This window comes from Microtus ochrogaster, linkage group LG9 (genome assembly GCF_000317375.1).
Source record: "Microtus ochrogaster isolate Prairie Vole_2 linkage group LG9, MicOch1.0, whole genome shotgun sequence".
NCBI classification, from domain to species: domain Eukaryota; kingdom Metazoa; phylum Chordata; class Mammalia; order Rodentia; family Cricetidae; genus Microtus; species Microtus ochrogaster.
In genome coordinates this window covers 14,517,067-14,537,765 of record NC_022034.1, presented here as the reverse complement: position 1 = coordinate 14,537,765, position 20,699 = coordinate 14,517,067, and the positions used below count along the sequence as shown (strand labels likewise).

At 48.1% G+C, this 20,699-nt stretch overlaps 1 protein-coding gene across 1 annotated transcript in view; it reads right to left on the bottom strand.

The window, feature by feature from the left end:
- The window catches only part of Cnksr3 (CNKSR family member 3), a 104,188-nt gene that overhangs the window by 53,811 nt on the left and 29,678 nt on the right, over positions 1-20,699 (bottom strand). Inside the window, exon 2 of the mRNA XM_005363417.2 lies at positions 199-362. Within this exon, the coding sequence (XP_005363474.1) occupies positions 199-362 (164 nt within the window). The remainder of the gene's footprint in view (positions 1-198; positions 363-20,699) is intronic.

The window sequence follows — 20,699 nt, the reverse complement described above, 5'->3', positions numbered from 1 at the left end:
TGTGCACCCTCACATATACACACACACACGCAGAAAGAAGTGAGCCAGCCTGAGCTCATGACTTATTATCTGCCAGCCTCTCTTCCAGCAGGTGCCTTGCTTGCTCCTCTAACTTTCCACTGAGCCCCCATGAGGACTGGAGAGACTGAGGGCCTAAACAAAGTCACCACAGAACAGGGCCCCTTCTCCCAGACTAACCAGTGCACAAAGAAGGTCGACCGCCTCCAACACCAGCTCCTGGTGGCCAATCCGTGTGACCCCCAGTTCCTCGAGATCCTGGTGGGAGATCTTCAGCAGCTGCTCCCCGTCGATCTTCTCCCGCTCAAACTTGTGGACATAAGGTTGCAGGCAGTCATCCAACCCTACAAAAGTAAAGTGTAGAGAGCCTGTTATTGTCATGAGTACCCCAAATGTTGCCCGTGTTTCAATCTGTCGTAACCACCATCAAATATGGTGGCTGTCAGTATTGGATCATCTCACGCATGCTCCCCTGGATATGCTCCCCTGCATGTGTTCCCCTGGATGAGCACCTTTTCTGTGGCACCTTCTTATCTCAAACAGGTTGGACCTCGCGCTGCAGACTCTCGGATGGACCCAGCAGAGCAAGACTGTGTGACAGGTACTTCCCATATCCTGTACACTCAAGGGATAAACACCAACCCATGCTGATTTGAAATATGTCTGTACTAGCCGTTTGCTATCTGTTGGCTAAGCAACCCTTCTCCAGGGACAGCATCCTTCCCGCCGCAGGCTTGCCAATCAAGATGCTGGCCACTGTGGTTGAGACATGGCCAGTTTGGCAACAATACTCCAGTGATAGATTCAGGGACAACGGAGTGACTTAAGTGGAGCCAATCATTATCTTCCTTGATATGTGAAATGCGGACACAAGAAAACAAAGCCCAGTTACAAGTCACAGGACGCAACCCTGGTAGTGGGGCAGGCACTTCTGGTCAGCTATCTGAGACTAAATCCATTAGACAGCGCAAGAGAACGCTCCTGTAGTGACCTGTCATGGTGTCCTGATCTGACTCAAGACTTTCCCACTAGAACGGAAATGAATTCCCTGTCTAACTTAAGTTTGTTTGTGTTGAGTTTCTGTCCTTTGTAACTGAGGGCTTTGTGGGGAATCCAGGATATTCTGGTGAATATGGAATACAGAATACGGACAAGGTATCAGACCCCAGGACCAGGACATTTCTCCACGTCCAAACACGACAGCAGGTTGTGTCTCGTCTTAAAGCTCTCACAAAGCAGCTAAAGAGAGAAAGACAAACAGGCTTGGGAATCTGTATTCCTATACACTGAACTCCCAGGTCAACTTCTTATCATGGTTTTATCAAAAAAAAAAAAATCTTACTCCAAAGCAATCAACCTCATTAAGGTTCGGCTTAGTAGGAAGTCCGTTAGTATTTCAAAAGGCGGTATTTAGAGAAGATGAAAAGCAACAGTATGTATAGAACGTCATCCCTGAGCCCAACACAGACACATGCAGATGGACACGTTTGTACAGACTTGCAGACGTGCGCTCCTCCCAGACGAACTTTTGTAAAAACGGTGTCACATGGGTGGGTGTTTCTCTAAGTTGGAAAGAGTATACACAACGTCCTTCATTCATTTCCAGCAATGCTCGAGTCCCTAGGTCCTAACATTCGACGGTGACACTAATCTCTATCTCTGCCCCACAAAACTCCCACCACCATCCTCCTGGTAAGACACAGAGAGAGACGGAGGCTCTGAGGCTTATTAGGAGCCATGAAATACAGGAAGGGAAGACAGCGAAACCATGTATGTTCCTAAGCAGACATCTACATCAGATAGGCTGTGTCCCCACAGGAATGGTGGGGACACTGGTGTAAACCCTGCCACTTCAACATCCTTGAGTGCTGTCTAGCATGTCTGTTAGGGGCAGTGGAGGTTAGGAGCACCAACAGGTACTGAGACAGATGCCCCACCAGGGGTCAAAGGCCATCCCAGCACTGGGGCACCAAGTGTCTGCTGTCTACCAATAGATCTACCTGTAGCAGGAAACTGTGACAAAGGCCAAGACCAGAGACAGCCTCCTAGTCACCCTGTCTTGCTTTGCAGATGAAGAAATGAAGACTCCTAGCAGGCCTGTAAGCAGCCACCGTCACGCGTGGGGGAGATGCCACGGGAATGCGGCTGCCTTTGTTTCACTTCAACGGAGACCACAAACAGAAGTTAAAATTAAACGAAGGCCTTCAGGCCACAAGCCTTGCTCCTTCATGCTCTGCCTGGTAAGCGAGGCGTTATGACACGGGATTATAAACATTCTTCTCTGGACACCTCCTAAATAAGCAGTGAAGTCTAATTACAAAGCCATTAGAGCAGTCCAATCACAGACACGGAACAGCCATAGAAGGTTCTTCAGGCCTCAGTGGACAAAAATGGAGGACACGAAGACAAGCAACTGTAGCATTTCATCATCTCTAAGGCTTTTCATGGGCAATCCCAACACTCTCCTCTCTTCCAAGGTGCCTTTCTCTGGCCCACTGCTAAACTTTAAAAGGATGCTTCATTAGTCATAAAGATTCAAAACTCATGTTACAGTAAAACCATGTGGAGGCTGAATGGCCACAGGTTCTCTGACACGAGAGCCCAGGCAATGCACACAGAGCTGTCTTATTTCACACTCAGCATATGCATAATCTTTCTCCCTGAACAAAATAAGAATGATCCATGAGCCAGTGGGGCTACCCGGAAAGATTATTACTCAAATCTCAGGAACAATGCTGACAGACTGCATTAGTTTGTAAGAACAAATGAGTTTGATCACCAAAATTGTAATGAAGGGCTAGGTTCAATCTCTAGCACCACATAAAACCAGAAAGAAGAAACACACCTGTAGACCACGGCATTCAACAGATGGGAACAAGAAGGTAGATGCTCACTCAATGCCAGACTCAGCTGTAGAGTAGTCTGAAGCCAGATGGAATGCATGAGAACCTCCCTAATGGAGATTTACAATGAAGAGACAGACCATGTACCATGGCTACTGGGTAGGTAGTAACCCCTGGAAGCTAAGAAGCAAGGATAAGACTAGAGTCCTACTTGAATTTCCAGAAACCATGGAGGAAACAGAACTTCAGAAGCAGAACTGCAACCCTAAGAAAGTGTCTGGGGGCACAGAGGGGTTGGGGTTACAACAGACGGATCATAGCGCACATTCTAGAGCCCAGGCTGCAAAACCCTGAAGTCGTCAGCTGAAGGAGACAGAACAGCACACATGGCCTTGAGGCTTCTAAAGGAATATGAGCAGTGTGTGCTCAAGCCATCAGGAGTGAGAAGAGGCAGGATTATCAAGTGCAGGCATCGTAAGGACAGAACCTATCACGGCTTACACATTTTCCTGTCAGACGGTACACTGAATAGCCATGTCTTAAATAGCACTGCCACAGGGCTGTATTATCCCAGCACACCATGGCCTATTGTTCATTTATCCTATTGTTTGGAATACAATTACACATTCATGAACAGCTAATTTAAACTATTACGTAGCCCACAGGAGGGGGCTCGGTCATGCGTGAACCGATCCAGCAGCTTTAGGGTTCGCTGTAAGCCACTCTTCTGCTTCTCTCAAGTGATCAATCCCGTCTTCAAGGGATTTATAAGGGACATGTAATTAAGTAAAATTAAGTTAAGCACATGCCATTTATCCAAATCCAATTAAGCACACAATGAAATGTGAAGAAAGTAGGGAGGGGGGGCCAGTGGTCTGACCCCAGCTCCCTTCTAACTAGCCTGTCTCCGAGTGACTCGAAACCTCGTTTCTAAGGAGCTAACACCCCCCTGCATAACTATAATGAAAACTAGACGCCAGTGTTTATAAAGAGCTTAACAAACAACAGAACACATAACAGATACTCTGTAAATTTTGTTAAAGTGGAAAAAAAATGATTTGTTTGAGTCTCCAACTTTATAAGATGTGAATGAAGTTGCTGGCAGACACAGACACAGTCAAATGCTTAGGTGGTCCCCTCTAGAATAAAGTCAACGGGAGAGGGCACATCTTAACAGCCCATGTGATGACCGTATCCAGAAGGTATCCCCAAATTTGGAAGCTTATAGTTGGTATTGTATAAAAATACTCTGCGATATATATCAGCACATGGACAGCACAAAAAGAGGCTTCACTTTGTTGGAAGCTTGCTCCAGAGGCACAGAGCATCCGGTGGGGTCTGGAGGGGTAGCATTCCACCTGTCTTATGGCTGAATGGCATCCCGTCTGATACATCCCACTTACCCGTGAATGAGAAAGTGAGTGTGCCCCCCATTTGATTAGGAACTTTTCTTAAATAAACGTTATAATTCATGTATTAGTTCCATCCAAAGCTTATATTCTTCCATCTTCTCACGCTGGACTCCTAAGGGTAAAACGCTTCCTTTGCACTTCCTCCAGAACCTACAGCGATGCGCACTAATCCCAGTATTTCAATCTTTCATCTCTCTTTCGAAAACGAACAACTTCAAAACAAAGAAATAAAGCAGTCCTCCGTGAACACTACATGTCTCAAGAATAACCAGCTAGTACCTCCCACTTAGGCTCCACCCCAGCCTTCTGCTGGCTAAAGTCACACACACACAATCACATTCACACACACACACACACACACACACAATGGCCATTTCCAAGGACCCAACAACTGTCAAATGCCATGAATAACCTGTAGCCTTTGTCATAACAAAAACAACTCATCTCTCCTGTCCCCATCAGTTACCTGTCTGTCCCCGTGTTCTGTCCTCTTCCTGACCTTCTTGGCTTCTATGACAATCCTCTGCCCCCTCCCTGCCTGGTTCCCTGATGACCTGTGTCCATACAGACCTCCCTACCATTTACTAAACCTTACAACATGTTTCAACCTCAGCCCATCTAGACTCTTCTTAGTGGTGATATACAGGATAGTGGATGGGGTGGAGCAGGATGAGGTAGGGAGTGGGACACAACCAGCAAGAACTTGAGCTCTATCTCCTGCTCTGTATAGGAAGACTAGGTTTTCCAAGTGGCAGATTTAGAAAACATAAGAATGTTACCTATATTTCACAGCCCAAAAACACCAGAAAGAATTTCAGCTTTACCAAGGGGACCCAACTATGGCACACACACACTTGGTGTGTAAGGTTCATATGTGCTTGGAACATAGGGACCAAAAAGTTCCCCTACACTGAGAAAGAGGCAGGCTAAACTGCCTGGCTTCCTTCCAGCCCATTATAATGTTTGTGACTTGCTTATTAACACAGCTAGATTTTGTCACACCAAATCCTAAAGAGATTCTTACAGTTGTGGCTATATATCAAAGTTAATATGAAGCAAGCTAATAAAAAAGTATCAGAATTGGGCTGGCAAGGCTGCTCAATAGATAAAGACATTTGTCGTCAAAGCCTTATGACATGAGTTCAATCCCAGGGACCCAAACAGTGACAGAGGAGAACTGATTATATAACAGGTTATCTTCTGATTTCCATGGCATGTGCAGACCCACACACACAAACACACACCCGACAAGTGTTCTCTCAAGAATACTCATTTTGATGAGTTCCCCAACAGTACCAATGGCATCACTCTCAGCCCAGCAAATACACCCCAAGGCCAAGTCCATGGTCAGCCTGTCTCCTAAGTAATGTGTCAGTAGAGCACGGCCATGTTTCCCTTTGCATGTTGACTCTGGCAGCTTCTGCACAGCAGCAGCACTGAGCGATGCGCCAAAGCCGGGCAGAACCTGGGAGCCTGAACTCTACACTGCCTGGCCCTTTGTAGAGAGTCTGCTGTGGGCCTTCACTGCAGCTCCCAGCATTGAGACATGCAGGGTGGTGATGCACCAGCCGGGCAGAAAAACAGACCCAGCCAGTCTATCTGAAATTCAGTGAACCCAATTTCAGTCCTTTTACTACGTCTGAGAAAAACACCTATCTATGACTACAATGAGTTTTTAAAGATCTAAACATGTTCCAGAAGATTCCCTTTAACTTGTCATTTGCCTAACATTATCTACTGAAACATAATTTGTACACAATAAAATCTGCCAATAATCAATATGCAATTTGGTGGGTTTTGACTGGTGTGTACGTACAGTCAATGATCCACATAGCCTTCATGTTCTACTATGCCTTTTCCACTTCCCTAATAACAGTGCCCCTGTGCCCTTGGCTAGCTCACAAAACCAACCTGACTGGCCATTCAGATTGAACGCCACATTACCTAAGTGACAGGGTGCGTCCCAGTTCCTGGCACCTCAGCTGCAGGTCCGCAAGCATGCATTAAGCCTACATCCTCACACGCAACAGTTGCAGCTCTGGTCTGACCAGTCCCCTGAGAGGTTGCTGACTGAAGCTACTCTGAAGAAAGGAAACCAGGTCTGAGCAATGTGGTGGAACCTCCAAGCACTCAAGTCTAAGAATGAACACTTCTACAAGACATACGTGGGGAGTCATATGGACAGATTACCTTTACTTCTATGGGGAAAGCAATCACTCAAAACCTAAATTCCAAACATTCTCAGAGCTAATAAAATAATTAGCAGATGAATGAACTTAGTCTTCAGAAAAAAAACACCTAAACCTGTTTAAAGAAGCCAGGTTTTCTACCGAGTCACACCCGTGTGAGCTGGAGGCTGGCTGCCATGCCCTCCCTGCTGAAGCAGAGACTGCGTCCATCTGTCCTTCCCTCCCCAAGCAGAGGCTACCACACACATGCTGGAGATGTAGCCCTGGAAGCTCAATGGAGAGTCACCAAAGCTTTTTCTTTTGTCCACAGAACGAGCAACTGGTTCCTGAAGCAGAGGAACAGTGCAAGTCATTTTTAGGATACCAAGTTGGGGTGGGGGGGGGGGGATAATGCTACCAATGAGATAAACGTTTGGAGCCACAGCCATTTAGGAAAGGCTGGCTCGTACATCACGGGAGAGTTACTAAAGCCACAGCATGCAGTCGACTGCTTGAACTTACAAGGTCAAGTGCAGGGAGAGCAAGTGTCGAGACACTTTGTCCCCAAAGCAAAGTCGGATTCACACTGGTGACCCACATCCTCCAAGGCTAATGTCACTCTGGAGACATCAGCAGAGACAACTGCCCTTTGGGACTCACTACATAAGACAATACATACTTGAAGAAAATATGACACTGGCAAACACATCCTTCCACACAGGATAATTGAGGGGACAAAAACCTTAGCTCAGCATTCCCATCATCCAGAACAGATACTCAGGGATCTGCCGGCACTGAGGCTTCTGACCTCCTGGTTAATGACTCTCCTGAACATTATCAGGGAGAAAGAGCTGCAAAGGTGTGGCTCCTCACACCCAGCCTACTCAACCCAAGTAGATTCAGCACAGCCTGCCACACCAGGAAATGGCCTGTCCTCCACCTCCCAGCACCCCCAATTCTCCAACAACCTCAATCTCCCAGCACCCTCCTCTCCCCCAGCATCCTCCTCTCCCCCAGAGTCCTCCTCTCCCCCAGCGTGCTCCTCTCCCCCAGCATCCTCCTCTCTCCCAGCGTCCTCCCTCCCCCAGCACCCTCCTCTCTCCCAGCGTCCTCCTCTTTATCTAAGTGACTAAAGAGAACCCTAACGTGAAAATCAGTCAACTACAGTGACAATGGTCAAAAGAGTGAATGAGAATTCAGACTCCATAAGCAATGCTCAGTGTGCAGCCATGAGCCCTCTTCCTTCAGCCACTCATCACAAGATGTGTAATGGACTCCAAAAATAACACTGAATGCATGGGAAAAACATAGCACTGACCAGTACCTCTGCAGGCATGTGCATGGACATGTGTGTGGATGTTGCTGTGAACACGTATCTCATGGCTAATGTCAAGCCAGGAAAAGGCACATGAATTTCAGATTTCCGGAAACAAAGTCAGAATCGTGGCGATGCCTGAGGCACAACAGGAAGCTCAGGTGAAGAAACAGGAGCACTCGAGGTTACCTGCTGTCAGTCAGAACAAGCCGCTGCAGCCAACTGCTGTCCGGACCACAGTGGGGGACAGGAGGGAGGAAGGAGCAGCAGAGAAGAGACAGGAAGAGTAAAGACGTCAAGCATCCAGTTGTGCCCCTTGTGCCCAAATTACAGATTATGTTAGATCTAAAGAACAAGGTCAGCACGTTAGCTCGGTGGGTAATAGCACTTGCCACACATACTGATGACCCCAGTTCAATCCCTGGAACCCACATAAAGGTGGAAGGAGAGAACCAACTCCACAGAATTGTCCTCTGAGCTGTACATGAGCTATGGCGTTACACACACACACACACACACACACACACACACACACACACACACACGGGTTTAAAAAGTAAGAACAGTAACAAATTAAAGCCTCAACACTGACTACAGGTATAGTCACTGACCGTCTTCGTCTGAATCAAAAGTTTTACCGGTCCCCACACAGCAAATTTAAGCTCACAACATTGGGGACAAACAGCCCAGCAGACTGACTAGTGGCCCCAACAGCAAACCTGCAACCTGGGCCTCAACTTCACTTCTCGCTTGCTGTCAATCCTATCCAATGGAAATTTCCACACGGGGCAGATCTATTGCTTGCCATGAGGAATTCCGTGGAAAAACTGCCACCGGATAAGCCTCTTCTAATCCAATCATCATATCAAACTGCATGGTCCAAATACCTAGGCTGAGGGCTCAATTAACCTGCTGAATGAAGGCTAAGGTGTCCCTGAGGCATCTGCCCACAGGCTTTCCCATGGAGACTTGCTGCAGCCCGGGGATGCTGGACAGGTTGCTGACAGTGGAGTTGACGTAAAAACCAATTGAGATGCAAAGCTAAGGCAGGACATGGTGACCTCTAGGCACCAGATCCTCATCTGTGGAGCAAAGAAGAAACAAATACAGGACAGGGAGTTGGGCAAGTGCAGGAAACAGAGACCTTCTGCGATGAGCACTTACTTCTTCAGGGTCCACGCTGAACCCGGCATATGTGATAAAAAATGCTTTAAGCCACAAGTAACCGCAGACATGGAGGCAGCGGGCTCTCGGTTTCCCAGCTCTGTGACTTACTATAACTTACTTAACCTCTCTGTGCCTTTTCTTGGGTGAAAAGAAGAATGGTTTACAGTCTATTCCTTTTGGGGTTAGCTGGGTGATTAAATGTATTACAGCGTATAAAGCGGTTATTATTCTCAAAGCACTCAGAAATAGGGCCAGTTGCATGGTGATGCATAATTTGAATGTTTGGGAAACAAAAACAGATGAGAAGAGAAAGGGAAGGGAGGGAGGAGAGATGAGAATTTGGAGGAGGCAGGGAAGGGGAGAGGGAGAAGAAGCAGAGGTTCAGGGACTCGGGAAGAAGCCAGGCTTAAGTGGCCCAACCACTGACAGGCCACGTCAGCCATTACCTAGAGCTGCTGAACCCTCAGGGACGTCTGGGGTTCTGGTGACAAGAAGTGACACCCTCCGCAGCTGCTACTTATGGTATGAGGTGACAGGAGTCGGGGAAGAGGATGCTCAGGTGCACACACGGCAGCGGAAGTCAGAACAGCTGTGGCACCAGAGACAGCTGCCATGGACGGTGGAGCGGCTCAGCGGGCCATGCTGACCTCTGGGGCAAGCTTTTAATAGCAGTTTTACTGCGATAATTCACATGCCATAGAACTCACCATGCAAAGGTTGAGTTTTCGTGTACTTGGATTATGCGGCAAATCAAACTCTTAGCAACGTCCTATGAGGGAACACTGAACCTTCGGCTCTCACTCCCCTCGGCCTCCATGCAACCGCTGGATGTCCGCCTCTCATCTCTGGATCTGCTGGTGTGTTTCACACATATTTGGTTTCTACACACTTGACATACGAGACCACAGAGCAGGGGCATGGAGAGATTGCTCTTAAGTTTGGTTCCCAGCACTCATGTCAGGAGACTCAACCACCTGTAACTCCAGCTCCAGGGGATCTGATATCTTCTTCTGGCCTCCATAGCCACTAACGACACTAACGTGCACATACACAGAAACACAAAAACAGAAATAATATCATCTTTTAAAAAGACCATGGGATACCTCGAGTTTATTATTGCTTGACTTCTCCATAGAGTTTGAATGTCATTCCCTTGCTCCCAGCCCTGCTGGCTTCACCCTGCCCTTGGGATAAAATCTACAGCTTACAAAACCTATGGTGACCCAGCTGCTGCTGCCTCCCTGACATTGCCCATCCCCTGTTCCCTAACCACTATGTCAACCACCCAGTACCTGATTCTCTCCAGCACCTTGACTCTCCAGTGACACTATCCACCTAAAACATCCATCCTTCAGCCTCGGTTCTCAGTTCACGGCAGCGAGGAGTGGTTAGACCACCACAGTAAGTCTCCATGCTCCGTTCCTCAGACCTGTGAGTTGTGATGCACTCACTGGCCCACTCTGGCTTCCCTCCCTGTGACACAGCCAAGTCAGCGCCTGCTCCCTTGTTCACACTTACTGTGTACTGCCGGCCACTAAGGAACACACTTTCACAGGGTTCAATGAATGGCAAAGAAAAGGAAAAACCTAACTGAGGTTAAAGAGCTGGCTGGGGAGGTCATGGAGGGTGGAGCTACAGTAGGACAGAGTGAGAGAGACCCTGGCTTTCTGAGCATCACAAAAGAGACATGCATCTGGCCCAGGATGCACAGACTACATCCCACGAATGTGCACAGCCTGTATCCCATACCAGAAAGGAAAGAAAATCCTACAGGAGCCAGTGTTCAGGTACAGCCCTCAGAAGGCTCCGAATCTGCCAACAACTACAGTCTCCACCGGTCCATGTGTGCAACTGCTTACCTACGTCAAATCCTTATGTCCCTTATGTAAAGTACAATGGGGTCCAAGCATCTCATCAGACTGGTTAACAAGACTCAATTTTTCTCTGATAGAAAATCTAAAAAAAAAAAAAAGTCAACGAGTGACAGTGCACGACTTTGATCCCAGCACTCGGAAGGCAGAGGCAGATGGAACTCTGTGAGCTGGAGGCCAGCCTGGTTTGTAGAGTGAGTCCTAGAATGGCCAGAGCCACACAGAGAAACCCTGTCTTGAGAAACCAAAACAGAAAAAGAGAAAGAAAAACAGCAAAGCAAAGAAAATTCAAAAGAACAAAGCCGATTTGAGAATCACCAACACACAAAATCCCATTCACGGGTTGCAGCTCTGTCACCTGACGGGCTTTCTGAGACCTCACAGACATAAAATCGCGATGCCTAAAGCTACCCAGAGCTACGGACCATCACTGCTCCCTTTGGAGATGAGAGCTGAGGCACAGGGGGCAGGCAATGCACAGAAGGCCCCTGCACAGCCAGGGCTCACAGCCAGGGCCTGCTGCCTTCCGGGCCAGATGTCACCCTCTGACCCATGCAGAATGCACACAGGTAGCCCTGTCGCTGCGACAGAAAGGACGGTTTTATGTAGCAGGAAATGGCACACATCATTTAAGCAGACCTTGCTTGCTGTCCTTGTGGGCCACGGGGAGTCTTAACAGCCATATACACAGACATGGCTCTCCACATGTGGGTCAGAGAGCACACCTGCAGCCCAAAGTCATGTCAGAACCTGTCTGCCACAGCACAGATGCCTGAAGTTTCCTTAAGACACGCTAAGATGGTGGTTCTCAACCTGTGGTGGTTCTCAACCTGTGGGTCTCAACCCCTTGGCAAAACTCTATCTCCAAAAATATGTACGTTACAATTCACAACAAAAGCAAAATTATAGCTCTGAAGTAGCAACAGAATAATTTTATGGTTGGGAGGGTCACGACACCATGAGGAACTAATGGATCGCAGTGTTATTAAGGTTGAGAATCAGGGCTCTAGAACGAAGAGAGACAGGCTCCATATTGTTTCCAGGAACTAGGGGTAAAAGCCTTTCTCAGCCTTTCACTTGTGAACTACCTCTAAGAAGAGGCGCTTCAGAGCAAGGGAGATCTCTGGGAAGGGAAGGGACACCCACATTAAGTGGCTTGCTTTCCAAGGTTTAAAACCACTGGGGGAGTGCTCAACTCTCTGCCAACAGCTTCCAAACTTCTACACCCCAAAAAGAGGAGGCGTAAGGCTTTTCTGAGATCAAATAAATAGATGACAGGCCAGGCTGTGCACTTGACACTCTCTGTGTGCCATTGCCATCTCAGGTCAAAGCAAAGGCAGGGAGGTGTGGAGAAAGCCAGAGGAAGTGATAAGCGGCTGTCAAGGCAGCTCAGGGACTGTGTGTGTGTGTGTGTGTGTGTGTGTGTGTGTGTGTCTGTCTGTCTGTCTGTCTGTCTGTCTGTCTGTATCCTAACGCAGCAGCAGAGACAGATGCTGGACTGCACAGCTCTCAAGTGGCTCCAGCTCCCCAGGTCATGTACTGACTTGTGCCTCACTACACAAAAGAATCATCAGGCCCGGAAAAATAGCAGCACAGGCCTGGCACTGGGGAGCCTCGAATATAAATGACTTGGGGTCCATGGGACCATGATCTGTGGCTCAAGGAAGCTACAGACCAGAACGTCTGTAATGGAGAAGTCAAGAGAGAAAGAGGGCAGAGTTACTCTCCAGAGGGAAGAGCTTGGGGTGGGAGTAGGGTTAGGAGTGAGCAGGAACATGGGAGGTAGCAGAGAAGGGGAAACTTAAGGCTGATGGCTTTCCTGTTTCCGTGGAGAGTCTCAGAAGACCTGGACCTGCATCTTCAAATACAGTCTGTAAGCTACCAAAGACCTTCCTCCCATTCCTCCTGTCCTTCCCATTCTCTACTGGAGACGTCACAGTATGTGACTTTAAGCCCCCCATCCCTTTCTGTCTGATAAGAGGCATAGCTCTTCCCACAAAAAAAAAGAGATTTCTGGGAGAGGCTGACATCTCCCTCCACACGCACGGGAGACTCTGTCTGAGTCAGCTTACACAGATGTCATCTGCAAAGGTACGACTTCAGGAACAGCCTCCTATGACCAGCCACAAGCTTTCTTGTGACCAGATACTTCCCAATAAAATAAAATTCATATACCTTAGATTTAACCTTATCCTGCGTTTAACCCAGAGATTATTAGTTTATTCATACAGTTGTACAACCATGCCCACCGTTCAAGTTAAGAACATTTCCATTACCCCCCAAAAGAAATACTATCACCACTGGCTGTCCGTCCTCAGCCCCGCTTCTTCACAGTCCCTGTCATGACTAATCTGCTTACTGCCTCTATAGATTGGTCCATTCTGAATACATGGAACTGTCTGGGCATGATCCTTGGCACCATAAAAGCAAAACCTTAAATAAACATAACGGGGGAGAATAAACAGCCTAAGCTACACTTTTGCACCTGGCTTATTTCACAAAGCGTGCAAAAGCGTGCTTTCAAGGTTCATCCATGTTGCTCTAGGCATGGGTACTTAATGAAACATATGGTAACTATGGTAATGATACATTTAACTTTTTAAGAAACTGCCAGACTGTTTCAAAAGAGCTGTTTCAATTTCCTTTGCTATCAGAGCTTTATAAAGGAGGCTGTTCCAAATCTCCAATTCTTCACCAACACTCATCATCCATTGTTTTTTAGAGCTACATGCAGTTGTATTCTAACTTTGTTACCAGATGTTATCACACAAACAAAACCAATACCAAAGGATGGGGGGAAAAATACAGACTGAACCAAGGTAGTATTTCCAAACTTCGATCATTTTAGTGTTCCCTTTATGAGTCTGTCAAATTTGTGTCACTCTCTAATCTGTTGGGTTATTAAAAATTGGTTTATTTGGGAGCTGGAGAGATGACTCAGCCATTTGCAAATGACAAGAGTTCAGTTCCCAGCACCCATGGCTCACAACTGCCTGCAATCCCAGCTCCAAGGGACCCAACGCCCTCTTCCGGCCTCAACAGGCACCTGCACTCACAATGCACACAGCATCCACACGGAGACATGCATACATAATCAACAATAAATCTCTTTTAAAATTTATTCATTTTAATGCCATCTTATAAACTTCCTGAAGTCATGGTATGATGTGCTATGATAGACAAACACTGTGGAATGAAGCAGGGAGGGGCAGAAGTCGTCTCCTGGGCTTCCGTGTGTAAAACTTAGGAGTGAAGAAAGCCGCGATGTGACTGTTCTTCCTCTGCCCTGGCCAGACCAGACAGGCAGGTGGTAACAGCATCAATGAGGCAGCAATACACTGCCACACGTCTGTCCTTCCTGTCACCTGTCTCCCACACTTAGCCCTCATCACTCCTGAGCAGAACCAGCAGGACTGCAGCCGCCACACTGGTGTACAGCAAGAGACATTTCCTATTCTGCACTAGTCATGTTAGGGAAGCCCGCTGCCCGTGGCCGAGGTGTGTCCACTTGCAGTGTGAACCTGCTCCACTCTGAAAATCTCTACTACATCTCTCTGCCCACGCCCTGGCTGCAAGCACACCTGGTTCTTCGGGTTCCAACAGAAACAACCTGAAGAGCAAATACACAGAACGCGAATTAAAGTGAAGAGCGCCTGCCCGGGGAAGGCAAGTCCAGACAATGCTACCCATGAGGTGACAAACTGCCTGGACAGGCCTCACTGACAGAACTGGCCTCAAGAACAATTAAAAAAAAAAAATGCACACACAGTGTATATGTTGGCTGTGCTCACGTGAAACACAGTAGCTCTCACTCAGACACACACATACACACACTCACACACACACACACACCACTGCCTGTAACAGCACATTTGGTTACCTCGCTATTTCAAGGTGCACTTTCATCTGTCACCAGCCAAGCTCAGTAAAGCTGAACCGCATACTATATGAGAAGAACACAATGACTACTCAATGGGAAGGCTCCCACTGCCTCTGCGCCTGGGCATTCCCATTCAACCTTCAGACCCAGTTCAATCCCCTCCACCAGGGCTAGCTGCCCCGCCCTCCACACCACACGCCCCTTCCTGTGGGTCTTCACAGCCCATCTCATTAAGGAAAGGACAGGTCCAGTGGCCCTGTGGTTAAGGCTCCACAAGACCACAAACTCATGAGGACAAGAACCGGGGGCGCTTGGCTCACCACCAGTCCCCCAGCAGTGAGGACAGTCAAACACAGGGTAGGATTTTGTTTGTGGAATTACTGAGTTCAAATGTCCTGGCTTTTGCTTGGTGTTGTGCAAGACCTGGCGGGCGCTGTGACTTGACTATGCTTTGTCTGAAACTCAGGTTGCAATGTAGCTTTCGTCCTGGTGCTGCTGGGAGGCGGGGCTTCTAGGAGGGGATTATGCCTTTAAGAGCAATAATGCAGTTCTCATGGGACTGGATTAGTTACCGAGAGAGCATGGTTTTGTCTCCTCTACACACGCCCAGTAGATCTTTTGTTTTCCACCCCCATGCGATACAGGCTGAGGACTTTACCAGAAGTGATCACCCAGCTGTAGATTCCCAGCCTGCAGAGCTAAGACCTAAATAAATGTCTTTGCTTTACGGACTGCCAAGTCTTGAGGCTGGGGAGATGGCTCAGTGGATAAGCCAGTTTGCTGAGCAAGTGCAAGAAACTGAGTATAAAGTCCCCAGCACCCATAGAAGAAGCCACATAAAGCCACAAACACAACTGTGACCCCACGGGACTCCGACTGCCAACCTACCTCCTGGGTCACTGAGACAACATCTCAAGATGGAGAATGACATGCCAGGACCCCTGACTTCCTTCTCCGGCCTCTGTTAGAGCATAGAGCACACGCGCTCACACACACACACACACACACACACACACACGAGAGAGAGAGAGAGAGAGAGAAGAAAATAAATAACACTCTCTGGACCACTCTCCTATAGCAACAGAAGGGGCTGTACGGAGCTTGGTCGCATTCGGAACTACAACAAGGAGTACAGATTCTACAACCTTCTGTCAGGAATCTCAACCTTCCTAATGCTGCGACCCTGTAACACAATTCATCATGTTGTGCTGGACACCAACCATAAAATTATTTCTTTACTACTCCATAATTGTACTTTTGCTACTGTTATGAATCTAGAGCTTCCAAATAACTGACTGGGAGTCCCTCCTTTTCTTTCTGTATAACTTCCAAGTAATTCAATGAGAGGCTGGTGTCTTGCAGTGAGCTTTTCTGGGGGACCCTGCTGGCCAAAGATGATGATGCAAGACAGGAGGAGGCAAGGAAACCAAGCTGAACTGACAGCTAACCATGACCCTCATAATCCTTATCTAAACCACTAAGAACCCTGCGTTCTCACCAGGGTACAGACAAGACCTGTTAAATTTAGTCTACTACACCAGGACATGGACCCAGGCGGACAAAAGAGGTCTCCAGCTCCATATGGCTGGGAAAGTGAGTCAAGCACATGCACTAGGCAAGCAGACTGGAAAGAATGGGCAGGAAAATAAAGCTACTCAGAGGGGCTGGTGTTTACTAACCAGGTTCCACGCCCCAAGCATAAGAAAGAAGCATCCAAGTCATGCCTTTAGTTTTCCTGGACTGCATGAGCTAGGCACTATCAAATCGCCATTTACTAAGGTAGAACAGGGGTACAGAATGGGAAGTGGTAGCTTGTGAGAACTTGCTATGGCTTGAATGTGAGATGCCCCCACATGCCTGTATGTCTGACCACTTGCTCCCCCAGTTGGTGGTGCTGTTTGGGGAGGTTAGGGAACCTCAGGATGTGGAGACCAGCCAGAGGATGTGGGCCACTAGAAGCAAGCTCTGAGGGTGACAGCCAGCTCTTGTTCTCATGCTTCCTCCCCCTCTCCTTCCCCTGCCCTCAATTCTGTTCCACAGATGTGAGAGGGTGAAGCTCTCAGCCCCGAGCTCCTGTCACTGTGAAGCCGCCTGCCACCATGTCTCCCCACCGTGATTCTTCTCATTAGGCATTTGGTGACAGAGATAAGAAAGTTAATCATACACGCTCACATCCAGAGTACCCACTCCCTTCCACCACCGCCCACCTGAGAGAGAATAGCTTTATCAAGGTGAGGAGGAGAGAGGTCGTTAGCATCTCCCATACAGCAGGATAGCACAGACCATGTGAGCAGAGACCAGCGGCACAGCCCCTGCTCCCTCACACCACCTATACAGTGGGAAAGACAGCAATGACACAGAACGGGTCCCCAGAGGGTAGCTGAGGTGCCAGGTCACCTGGACACTGACAAACTCTACAACCCTAAGCATTTTTGTGCCTCAGTTTCCACCTCCAAACAATGGTGGTGATGGTGCCACCTCACATCTTGGTACTATTATGAATGAAATGGCTCACAGTAACAACTTAAAACATTCCTAGGCACAAAACCAAACGCAAAGACATAAAAGCAATGTGTCTGAAGCGAATGGCGGGGGGGAGGGGGAAAGCTAAATAGGAAAGATGTGTCCAAAGACAAAGGACAGAGTTTGGGGGTTCATGAGGGATGTATGCGATGAGAGGAGCTGGTCCAACCAGAGATGGCCTCAGAAAGCTGCTCAGTGACCTGTATTTGAAGGCACGTGAGCTCAGCGGTGACGGTGATCTCATGACAGAAAGAAGAGAGGACGAGATGACAGACTAGAACCAGCAACAACAGGCGAAATGGATCAAATACCATACCAAGAGTTCAGACCAGGTTCAGAGTCTACGCCAGACAGAAAATGATGACGTGAACGAGAGAGGGAGAAGTGGGGGGAGAGATGTCACCTCTTGCACTTGCTGAGGTCACAGTGGCTTTCAGTCAGAGCAGGGAGAAGCCTGTGGGAGCTCGAGGACAGGGCACTGAGGGAAAGCTGACCTGGGAAGTCACCACTGCCTGAGCCACTCTGTGCTTACAAAATAAGATGAAACAGAAGTCCAGCTATTGTTCTGGGTCTCCCTTCGACTTGTGGGGAAACTGAGGCAGGCAAAGGAACTGAGTAAACTGACGATATGACTTAGCCAGAGAGTGGTAGAGCTGGTCCTGACCTGCAGAGACACAAACCAGACACCTGGGAAGACGGACCTGATTAGTATTTGAGCATGTCTGAAGGGCATTTTTTTTTTTTTTTTTGGTTTTTCGAGACAGGGTTTCTCTGTGGCTTTGGAGCCTATCCTGGAACTAGCTCTTGTAGACCAGGCTGGTCTCGAACTCACAGAGATCCGCCTGCCTCTGCCTCCCGAGTGCTGGGATTAAAGGCGTGCGCCACCACCGCCCGGCTGAAGGGCATTTTTTCAAGTTCCTAGTGGATGTAGAAGGGTCCAGCCCACTGTGAGTGGCTGCCTTCCTAGGTAAGCGGGCCTGGGCTATGAGTAACTGAGCAAGCCAGAAGGAGCAAGCCAGTAGGAACCATTCCTCTGTGGTCTCTGCTTCTGTCCCTGTCTCCTGACTTGGTTTCCCTTGGTGAAGGACTGTCACTTAAAAGACAGAAGAAACCCTTTCCTGCCCACGTTTGTTTGGGCTTGGGTTTCATTACAGCAGCAGAGCAGTGAACTAGGACCCCCCCCCCCACCAACAGACAGTGCTGAGCAGGGCGCCCTTACTCTGCCGTCCTCTGTACTCCATGTAGGTCACCTCAGAAGTCTCATCTCTAACAAACGTCAACCCTGAAAGTACAGGACACTCGTTCCGCAGCACAGCGTCACTGCAGCTCAGCAACTCTGCAGCGCCCGTGTCCTGCAGTCATCCCACGGCCACCTCCTCTTCCAGACACAAACTTCACTTTTTAGAAAGAAAATATTTCCTCATGACATTGTGCCTTACACAAAATGGATATCAAACAAAACATATAATAGTATTATATATATGTGTGCGTGTGTATATTATATATATATATATATATATATATATATATATATATAGAGAGAGAGAGAGAGAGAGAGAGAGAGAGAGAGAGAGAGTCATCCATGATATAACAGTAGATAACAGGAGAAAAAATATGGCCAGAGATACTTCCAGCACCCTCCACCTCACCCACACCAGATTCAGAAGGTGAGCCAGAAGACGTCTGGGCTTGCAGTAGTAGAGCTTGGCAAACCCCACTACCTTTGTAGAAGTCAGACAATTAGACTCCTTTCTCCATTTGGGTAGCCACTGTTACATAAACCTAAAAAGCGTGGCATGCTTCATCTGCACACGTAGTAAAGCGCATCCATGAGTCTTCAAATGTAACTTCCCAGAAACCTTTGCAAGACTGGCTGACACCCTTTGCCTGCACGAGGATTAAGTGGAATGAAACGAAGAGGACCATCAGTCACCTTAAAAACTAAGGATGACAACTTCACAATCATGGCATTCTGAGGTCACTCAGCATGACAGACGCACAGGTCTCAACAGGCCCTGTCGTTAGCAGGATGCCTGCCACAATCACTGAGAATATTTTCTTTCGTAAGAAAGGAATGGAGAAATCATTAACCCGTGAATAATCTGAATGCCTGCCTGGAGCACAAAATAAGAAAAGAAATGCCTCACTCAGAAAGACATCCACCCAAAATCAGAGGGAAAAGCAACAATGTAACCAGTCTTAATAGGATGAGGTTCCTGTATCAGAAAATCCATATATAGGAAACATAAAGAGGACAGCCCCTTCAGTAGACTCTGGCAAATTGGGGGAGGGGGCACACCCCACAGTCCTGAAGATCTACAGACCTGTCCCTTATCTATCGTAACTCTGCAGACAGCCCAGCCACAAGCCTCTGGCGGCTATAAGGCCAGCGTCTTGACAATGATGCAAAACCAGATTTTACATCAAGAACCCACTTTATTTCCAAACATCCATTGCATTCCAAGGAAAAAAAAATCACCCTTAAAACTTTTCCATCACTAACCAATCAAGAGTGAGTGAAGTTTTAAAACCACATGACTCCCACGGAAGTTATATTGACCGGTGATCATTCGCTTTGCAAAATTACATAGATATAGATATATAACACAAATTCCTCTGTATTTTTCAGTACAGCTTCAGAACATCTTCAGTGGTAGGAGCGTGAGATCAGCTACTGACAACTCACCAGGTCATCGAGCTTGGAACCACCAAAAGCAGCCCAGGGCACAGGACTGGAGGCCACCATGGTTCCTTCCCCTCAATGTGCACAGACCTCGTGTCCCAAGGAAGGACCAGCTCTCTGCACTTCTATGGCAGGACCCCATATGCCAGTGTGACTCCCTCCACTTCCTTCCGGTAGGTCGCCACCACCCAAAGGGTGAGGTTCAAACTCCTAACAGCCAACAGCACATACTGGCAGCCACAACTGGAGATCGGCTCCTGAGGCTCCCATACAAACAACAAGATGAAACTACACTAAACAAGTCACAAGCTTTAAAAAGCTAGCCCGTGGTGACAGCCAAACTCTTCTCCCCCTCCCCCATCCCGCACGCCAGTTTTCTCCCAGAATACCTTACTGTTTGCCACTGGCGTGAACTGCATCGTCGCACCGCCAGGACTCATGAACCTCGAGAACTCCTCCTCATCCCACAGAGTTTCCAGAGGTCTCTCTTCGCATCACCACATCTGCCCCCTCCCTCTCCAGCAGCCTCTGTCCTCTGCCATCCGGGACCTGGCATCGTATACTCATCTGCCCAGCTCCCTCATAAAGTCAACGGCTTCAGGGCTGGCGCCATGACACGCATCTGTGTCCAGAGCACTAGTGCTTCAGGTGGCTGCGGCTCAGCTCACAAATGCACGGAACATCTGCTTGCTGTTTTATAAAGTTAACACCGGAGCTGAGGAAAGAGTGTGGTGGTAGAGTGCTTCCCTAGCACGCACAAGGCCCTCGGTTCAATCATCAGAACTACAGGCAGGAAAACACAGACTCAAATATTAAAAA